Source organism: Egretta garzetta, unplaced genomic scaffold (genome assembly GCF_000687185.1).
Source record: "Egretta garzetta isolate BGI_Z169 unplaced genomic scaffold, ASM68718v1 scaffold352, whole genome shotgun sequence".
Taxonomy (NCBI): domain Eukaryota; kingdom Metazoa; phylum Chordata; class Aves; order Pelecaniformes; family Ardeidae; genus Egretta; species Egretta garzetta.
Window position 1 is genome coordinate 48,864 of NW_009258768.1, and position 9,699 is coordinate 58,562.

Below are 9,699 nucleotides of genomic sequence, written 5' to 3' on the forward strand. Positions count from 1 at the left end.
ACACACTTACAGTACCAGTTAGGGGCCTTTCCCAAGCCACAGCTGACAGCGAGACATCCACAGAAATCCACGGACAAAATGGCCAAGATCATAGGGGATAAACAAGTGGAAACAAACACCTATATTTAAACCAACCTCCAAAAACTAAAACCAGATGAAGCTAACTATGCCCTCAGATCCTTCCAACTCCCATCCACAAGAACGGAAAACACGCTCTGTATTTGCTGCATTGTATCCACAAAGTGATTTTAATGTAACCTCGTTAAAGTTTCAGCATACAGGATTTCAGTTGCTCCCAGTTCCTCTTCAAGAGCTCTCTATATACACGCTGCATTACTAATACATTAACTGGGAAGAGTGTAGGAGGGGAGCCTCAAAATACCAAAGTGAGATTCTTTTTTTCTCCTCCTTTGGCTGGATAATTGAAAAAAACAAAAGTAATCAAAGATCCTGTACTTCCTAGGAACACTCATTCTGTGGGATAAAGGAAGACTCATAACCTGTCAGCATTTCAAAACCAGCTGATACAGTTCAGTAGCACAGCAACATCCGTGTTTGTGGCTCTACTGCAAAGATTCTTCTCAAGTACAGCAAGAATTTGGTACGAACCAAATTCCTCAACATGGGGAAAAAAAGAAGGTCATCTACAACACAAAGTGGCTGAGGGCGAGAGGGAATCATCAAGAACATCTAGACAGGCAAGGGACACACTGAGCAAGTCAAGCAAGCCTTCATTCCCAATCTCAGGCTGCAGCAGCACCACTTAAACAGGTCTCTCATACTCTCAGGCTCTGAGGCTGACAGCAGTCCTCCTCTCCAGTGTTTAAGCATTTCAACACTTGTCTCCCCCTTTGGGGATCAACAGAAGTGACACAAAAGACCTTACAGAAAAAAGAAAAAAAAAAGATGACTCTCAACTTCTGTGCATGGAAAGGGTTGAGTCTTTGAACAAACAAAAAACCTAAGAGAGGTCAGGTACAGGAGGGTAAAACAGCATATGCTTACAACATTTCCAAGAGTGAGACGATCACAATGGCTACATAAGGATATTTGCTGTATTAATCTGCAATACCTGAAAAAAGCCCTGCTGAGTTTGCGCTGTATTTACACATTGACTGGCTTCTTCCTTGCAAGCAAGTAGCGGCATCCCTTCCCACCTCGGCCCTTCCCTCCCCCCAGTCCTTCCCCTGGATTTAAGCTACTCATAGTCAGAACAAGAACATTCAGTCTAAGAAAAATTTCTTAGAGTAATATAATTTCTTAAAGAAGATAGCATATTTACACACATCTAACACATGAAAATACTCTATTTTATACTAAATTTATGTTTCAAATAAACTACAATACTGCATCTTCACTTCCTGCAGCTTTAGAGGACAGTCCCCATCGGGCACAGACTGGCCTTCCCACTCTCGCTTCAACCGGCAGCTTTGCCTTACAGTGGTGCACTACCATCGCGTTCAAGTCCTGACAGGTCTCCAATTGTGGTTTGCTTGCTTGGGAAAGGAATAATGAAGTTCTCAGCAAAGCCATGCTAAACATCCACTCCTTTAATGAGCGATCCTTCTAGGATGATGTTGAAATCTTGCAATGTCTGTAGGACTCGGATAAGGGAGTTGACAGTCATGCGGTCCCGTAGGAGAGCGTTCTCCTCATACATCCGTGTAATGGGCGGGCACTCTGCCAGCAACGGGATCCACTGAGAGAGCAAGTGGTCCCTGCAAAGGCGATGAGAGGCATTATTTTAGCACCAAGTACTACAGATCTCAAACAGAAATTCTTCTCCAAGAGCACAACCCAAAACATGCAACAGTCTCTTTTTGCGGGTGATGCATGTTGTTTCCTGTGCAATCATAACCCTTGATTTTGCTAGCAAAATACAGGTAACTGAACATACTGTAGGAATGAAGATGAAGAGATATCAGCAGAATTGGACAACTGACTCTGGAAGAATTCAGCAGCATTTTCAGATTAGGAACAGGGAAAGTAAAATGCAGGAAAAAACAATAGACTGTTTTCTAACCGGTTTTCCATGTATCCAGACAGACAAGACAAAAATGGTACTTATTTCTAGACATGCCAACTTCCACCTTCCAAAATACAACTAAGCCCCACCCCTGCTGGCCCCACCCCAAGTGCAAGACAGAAAGCATCCTATTAGACAAGAAAGATTCAGTTGGAATAGTTTTGTCAAAATTAAAACAGACATCCCATTTTCATAGGCAAAGTGATTCAGTGAGGACTTAGAAATGCGCCAGCTCTTGCAAAGGAACTCTGCAGTCCCAAAGCCAGTACTTCATCAAAAATACAATTTCAGGACAGATTTCATACATATGACTGTCAAGCTAACAGTTATAAAAGAGCTCAAAACATTTTTAGCAGTTTAGACACTAGTCACATATCAGTACTGCTTCTTTGCTCCAATTTTCCATGCAATATTAAAGCTGCCTAAAATAGGTACTGGATAATAGATAGGTATGAGATGTCTTAAAATGGAAAACTAAAGGTGATAACAACAGCGTAAAAATATTCTTCTAGCCTAACACAAAAGGACACACGTAACAAAGAGCAGTTAGGTACCTTGTCCCCAGGCAAACCAGAATTTGGAATTTGCCGTCCTTTCCAATGTTCCTTGGAGCTGTATTGATGGCATTCACATAATGACAGAAGGTTTTGCATGAAGATCTCTGAAGCAAAAGGGCCTCCTCGTTGTCTCCAATCTGGTCACTGGTTTCAAAATAAGCAACAGCTTTCTCTGTGGTAGGGAGAAAACCAGAACCCAGTAAGCAGAAGTACTTCATTCTGACACAGAACTACACGAGGGAATCCTTAAAAAACCAACCTGCTGAGAGCTACTGCACTATTTAGATGTGGGTTCCTCACTCTGAAGACCGTAGGCAGGTGGTGATCTCCACCTTTGCTATATAGCAGCTGTCAGCAGACTGGTTGATATCTAATACAGCTAGGTAATACCAAGGAGCCGCACCAGAGCAATGGTTTCATTGTAAGTGATACCATCAGCTTTGATTTTTCACCTTTCCTGGGTAAGTGCTTACCCTCAGGCTAAGTATCTCAACTTTCGAGCATGTTTTAAGAGAATAAGTACATCTTAAACTACCGCAACACAGGCCCACAGATAAGCGCCATCAGAAGACCAGTGCAGTGATTAGGAGAGCTCTCATAAACAATTAGAAATCTAAACCTTTCACTCCCTGTCCTTCCCCAACTCTCCCCCTAACATCGATTGCTACTCTACCGCAACCTCCAGCCTACCTTCTTTCTGGGTAGAAAAGCAGCTGTTTGAACATTCACCTATGAATAAATTACTAGAATTTGAAGTGCTCTTAAATTTCTGCACAGATTCACACCCATTCCTTACACAGAGTTCAGTATTTCTCATCTCCCATCTCGTTTCTCGTTGACTTCAAGCAACCTGGAGCAGGTGCTAGGCAGGAAGAAACGGCACCCCAGCTGATGAGAATCCGAGGTCTGTGCATGAGTAGTCATTTTGCCCTAATCTTTCTCCTGCCTCCAAATCACATACCAGCTTACCTATGAAATCCCAGATGAAGACATTCTTATGAAAAATGCGAGCTGATTTGAATCCATGGTGGAAGACCTGCTCCAGGGCTGCGACCAGACCGTTTTCTCCACACAACAGAATGGTAAGGCTCCCTCTCTGTGGAAAGGGAGAGTCTGTAAGTGGAACTTGCCTTGTTTGTATGCCAGAAGCTTCAAATCTAAAGGTTAACAGTCTCTACTAGTACTTCAGTTCCATTTCTGTTTATAAAAATATTTACATGCATTGTAGATACGAGGCAAGTAATGAGAAGTAGGAAGTACCTCTTTCTCAGGCTTGTGAAAGTGTTTCACAATATTGTTCACAGCTTCCCCGATTCCTTCTTGGATCTGTCCCGCGTTAGGCTCTGTGAAACGATGGAGAGCATACTAGCTGAAGATACCAACTTTAAAACATTCTTCAAATTCTCATGATGACATAGCTTGAACTGTAGGAATTATTCTGTATCTTTAACAGAGTATTCTGTATCTTCAGGGATTCTTTATCTTTAACAGAGCAATCATTTGTCTTGGGCAAACCTGAGCCTTAATTACAAGCAACTGATGAGCAACCCTGGAATAGTCAAATAAATCACCCTACTTAAAAATGCACAACCCAAGGATCTGCCTCGATAAATATTTTAAGTTAATCATATCTTGCTCATCACATAGAGTACAGCAACCCTCACACGAAGAGACATGGGCTGAAAGGTTGTAGCCCAGTCATTTGACTCACTTCTACGTGACAGAGGCCAGAAACCCCAGCATTCATTAATTCCTGACTTGAGCCCACAATATTTTATTGAGCCAAAACAAGTATCTATTTTAGGCACATGTCTAGTCATTGTACCAGTGTGAGGGGCCACAAGCAAAGAATATTCCTCATGAATGGTTCCAAGAGTAAGTTATTTTCTGCATTAAAATGTATGCCACGTTTCTGCTCTGAGTTTGTTAAGCCATATGCCTCTGCTGCTGAATCACGCTATGTCTTCACCTGCTACCATCTCATCTTCCTGTGCAGGTACCCTCAGAAGATTATCTAGTCCCTCATTCACTTTCTGATTAAAACAGACTGAACTTTTAAAACTTCATTATAAGCAGATGTTTTCCAGACTTCAATCATTTTCGTGGTTCTTCTATGAATCCTTTCTAGTTTTTCAGACATACGTAGGTGGCTATCAGCTTGTCCTACAATTGTTATTTTGGAAGCATGGAGTAATTCAGTATCATTTTAGTACACAATGACCTCCACAGCCTTTGCAGGTCTACCACAGAGTCTCATGTAGCTCATGAGACAAACTAATTATTGGACCTTCGTGTTCTCAGACCTAAGGAAATGCTCTGTAAGTAGCTCTGGTGCCTGCTCCTCCAGCTAATATGGACTCACACATGTGAAGAGCTGCAGTGGTCCCATGATGGTTTTTAAATGCTGCATTACTCTTGGATGCTAATCTTTCCTTGCTTGACATTCCAGCAGTCATGTCCTCTAATTTTACAGGAGCTGGAGAGATTTATGAACAGGATCTATGCTGTGCTCATCTCTATGCTTTAGTGGAGAATGCCTCATGTGGCCCTTACAGTCCCATGGCCCATTGTAGCCAGGGGCAGTTACTCATAAAAGCTCACTTTAGGGACATGGAAGTTGATATGTCCTAGGCTGCCTCTGGAGACGTGCTCCTCCAGAAAGCAGTTCACAGCATCCATATCAAGCTCTGAACTGCCCTTCAGCGAGGACTGTCTCCCCACCAACTGCAAAGTGACCTGGGAAGCTGAGCAGCATCAGCTACTGCAAATTCTGCTGCCTCCTCCTCCTTCACCTCATATCTCCACTCTCCAAAGGAAGAGATTATTATCTCTCAACTGTCAAATGGGGACACTGAAAGAGGCAATGTGTACAGTCACAGAGCAAGCTGCAGACACACAAACCAGGCCAGGAAAAACTCATCAGCTTGCAGCTGTTCCTCTGCACTAAGCCTTGCTTCAGTAGGAGCTTTCCTGTTCACAGGAGCTTTATTTCTCAGCGGTTGCTGCCCCCTTCTCTAGAGCCCTGGGGAGAAAGGAAAGGACTTACTGGTGTTCTTCCCTGTGAGGGAAGTGATGCTCAGTCGCCGAGCCGTGGTAGGAGATTTCTGCTGGGGTGGGGTACGGCACTGCTTTCCCAGCTCTTCATCAGACGTGGAGGACACCAGCTCTCCAATGAGTATTCGCTCCAAACTGCCATCGTCAACGCCCTTTCCCAGCCATCGCCCGCAGGGAAACCTGCCATGCAGCCAGCACAAGCACAGGTCAGCCACACACGTAGTCTAGCTTGATCTCCAAGTGAGAGGGACAGCTACAATCCATAAACACTGCTAACGGGCAGGGAACACTCTGTAGCCAGAAACTTTTCACAAACCAGCAGGCAGCATCCCCTGCACCACAACTGATAGGACCAAACCAGAAAACGTATATTCACTTCCATCCTTAGGAAAAGGGAAATATGCCAAGCTTGGATGAAAGCACAGGACAACAGGAAGTGTTAAACACATGGGCCACATCTTGACTTCTGCCATGTTATTTTTCACTTGCAACCACAACTGATATTCAGCCTTTTCAAGTATTGTGATGATTAACAATTAAATCCCCACACGGAGTTCTCACCCAGCTGAAGCTGTGATGTCTCCTCACACTCAAACCTCACCTCAATTTTTATTGCTGTACTTTTTGACCCCATCCACAGTCTGAATGACATCCATGTGCATGTCCATACCCCAGTGCTTATACCCCATTTCCTCTGACTTTCCCTTACACACTGTGGCCAACCCTGAGCTCTGGAGCTCACCTCTCTGAATTATAATTTTCCAAATCCACATTTAGAAAAAAAATTAAGTCTGCTTAGCCAGATGTTTTGTAAAACCAACAATGAGTTAGCAGATAGTTTTGACGGAAGAGGTATGCACTCAATAGAAGATTAGGAAATCATCAAAACCTTTTATTTTCCTGTAATCCTAGTTTCTGTACATTTGTTCCAATACTCAGATACCTGAATATTTTTAGAAGAAAAAGAAACCAAAGATTTGCCCTAAACTATCAACCCAGCTCTTGGGGGTTTAAAGAGTTCATTTGTGCACTATTTTACCACACTACTTCAAATCAGGAGATTTAATTATTAGACACAAACATATGAATCACTTCAAAAGTATCCATACTGCCTGTCCTGTCTCAGAGCGATGCAAAGAAAATCCTGCATTCAAGTCTCATTTAATATTTATCAGATTACTTGACTTCAACTAGGGCTTCTGAAATGAGAGAACTGGGGGTGGGGGAGACCAACCCAACCCCCTCGGGTACCCAAATCAACCCACAGTGCTCCATCAGCTGAAGAGAATCACAGAATCACAGAATGGCAAGGACTGGAAGGGACCTCTCTAGGTTTAACAAGTCAGAATTTCAGACAAAGAAAATTAAAACTTGTTGCTTACTTGTACGTGTGTCCTGTTATTTCATTTCTGACCATGACACAATCAACCAGCCACTTGGCTAGTAGCCCTGAGTTGTCATGACCAATCTGAACGGTCGTCAGCTTCCCTAAATTCTGGCACTGAAATGAATAACAATTTTTACTTAGTTTAAAAAACAACAGACAACATCCTCTCCCTCCCCCCATGCACACATATGGTATCAAATGTATGTTTTTATTCAGTTTCCTTTGATTTTTACAGCAAGTGTTTTCAACCAAACACACAGAATGTTTTGAAAAGCAGAATAGGAATTTTAACAGGGAAAAGTTATATAATAATTATAATTAACATATATAAAAATATATATTACATATATAATATTTATATTATAATATATAACATATATAATACTTATATTTAACAGGAGAAAACAAATTCCTTGAAATAAAACTACTAAAAAGCTTGTGAAGAGATTACATTCTTTGTTGTGAGCACTCACTGAATAGTTCTGAGAAGTATTGCAAATTTCTGAGCTAAGGTGATAAAAAGGTGTGCTTTTGTAGAGGAAATACATCTTCAGTATGAACGGCTCTTAAAAAATGCATTTTGAGCATACTGACCTTCAGTTGACTCACTGTGAAGCAGTCCCTAGATCCTTTATTATTTTCAAAGATTGATTTGCTTATTGTTGGGCAAGACAAAAATCACTAACATGAGACTCTTAACATAACAGAGGCAGAACAAGGAAAACAAGGGACTGTGAATTCCAGTGCAATATGTAATTGTAGGTGGGGCTGGCAGCAACATCTGTTAACGTCACCTAAACACTTCCCTTGCAAGACCTGGGTCTTCATTGCTTCTAATACTGCCAAACAAGCAGCTTGGGCTGACATTTTCTGTAGTGGGTGGGTACCCAAGCTGGTATTTTAGGAAAACTTCAGCCAAAGGAGTATCCCAGAAGAGTGTTAGTATGGTCCTTAGAAATGCCTGAATGTTATTTTGCTTGTTAGAAGCCTGCAGATCTTTTCTACAAAATACTAGTATCTGAGTGAGAGGCAGCCATCATATCATGAAAATATCCTCTCCGCCTCTGTCAAAATCTACCTATATTTGGCAAGAGGCTTTCTTTTTTTTTTTTACCATTGCTGTTGAAGATCAGTCTGCATATGCTCAATGGATGCAACTTTCATTGTAGTAGCAGATTTTCCTACGAAATCACTCCTTACTGGATATGGTACAGCCTGGAGCTACGGGAGCCTGACGGGGCTTTCCCTTTGATTCCCGCTACCAGCTGCTTTGGGGTGGCACCAAGCCAACCTGTAATTGATGGGTGGGAAAGCAGAGGGGAACGCCGGGTAGCCAAATGCAGAGAGAAAACCACAGCAAGCATGGAGAAAAGAGCCCAATGGGGATGGTGGCTCTGCAGTGTGCCGGGGTAGTGCATGAAGCTGGGAAGTTGAAGAGCACAGGAGTTAGACTGGCTAGTTGGAAGGAAAGCAACGCTGGACAAGGAGCTGGAGGAGAAGAAATTTGGGACTGGCTGGGAGAAAGAGAAGAAATTTGGGACCTGGGTGGTTGTAAGTGGGAAGACAAACTGAAAGAAGGGAAAAGAAACCAGGAAGGGAAATGAGGAGTCAGAAAGGAGACCTGAAACAGAAAATTAGGATAGCGGACAAGGAGAAGTGGAAGGGAACGAGATGTGGAAATAGATTGGCTTCGTGGGAAAAGAGGAGCCCCGGGCTGGGACAGGGCCAGCAGTGAAGCCCGTGGTTAAAAGTGGTACATGGCTCACAGGAAACCTTCACCTAGTACAGGAAGGGCTGGCAGCACTATTTGCCTGTACATACTTGAATGTACAGTGACCTTGAAAACATGGCTGGAATCTGAGATGTGGTGATCTTAAGACAAACAAACCTTGACTGAATCAATTTTTATTTGGAAGCATGTTTCAAATTGAAAAGTAAGATGTAAAGAGCATGTACTCACCTCAAATGTCATTTCCAGGTGGTTTTTAGGAATCTGCATTACGCCTGTATCTCCTAGTTCTCCTGATACGCAAATCCACGGGTTTGATGTGGTTATCGCATTGCTTAGTTTTTTGATGGGAATTATCACTGACCTATAAGGGATCACTAAAGAACAGAGGAGGAAAAATAAGTTAGTCTTGACTTCTGTCCCTCGCCCCTCTGGGTAAACGCAATTTCTGGAGCAAACCATGCATCTCCCTGGGAGAAATTCTCATGCCATGTCTCAGCAGCCGAACAAGGAGAACTCACAGAATCACGTAACGACGGAATGGCAGGGGTTGGAAGGGACCTCAGGAGATCATCTACCTGCTAAAGCAGGTTCACCTAGAGCATGTTGCACAGGACATCGTCCAGGCGGGCTTTGAGTATCTCCAGAGAAGGAGACTCCACAGCCCCCCCAGGCAACCTGTTCCAGTGCTCTGTCACCCTCAAAGTAAAGAAGTTCTTCCTCATGTTCAACTGGAACCTCTTACACTTCAGTTTGTGCCCATTGCCCCTTGTCCTGTCGCTGGGCACCGCTGAGAAGAGTCTGGCTCTCTCCTCGTGACATCCACCCTGAAGATATTTGTAAGTATTTATGAGATTCCCCTCTGTCCTCTCTTCTTCAGGCTAAACAAGCCCAGCTCCCTCAGCCTTTCCTCCTCTCCTCCTCCGCTCTCCCGATCCAGGGTGAG

General features: G+C 43.1%; 1 protein-coding gene across 1 annotated transcript in view; it reads right to left on the reverse strand.

Moving 5' to 3' along the window:
* Window positions 1-1,534: 1,534 nt before the first annotated feature.
* DENND5B (DENN domain containing 5B) overlaps window positions 1,535-9,699 on the reverse strand; it is a 69,792-nt gene continuing 61,627 nt past the window's right edge. The window contains exons 18-24 of the mRNA XM_035889059.1: window positions 8,985-9,130; window positions 7,020-7,138; window positions 5,630-5,817; window positions 3,844-3,926; window positions 3,553-3,679; window positions 2,581-2,755; window positions 1,535-1,718 (exon numbers count right to left, since the gene is read on the reverse strand). Of these exons, the coding sequence (XP_035744952.1) occupies window positions 1,535-1,718; window positions 2,581-2,755; window positions 3,553-3,679; window positions 3,844-3,926; window positions 5,630-5,817; window positions 7,020-7,138; window positions 8,985-9,130 (1,022 nt within the window). The remainder of the gene's footprint in view (window positions 1,719-2,580; window positions 2,756-3,552; window positions 3,680-3,843; window positions 3,927-5,629; window positions 5,818-7,019; window positions 7,139-8,984; window positions 9,131-9,699) is intronic.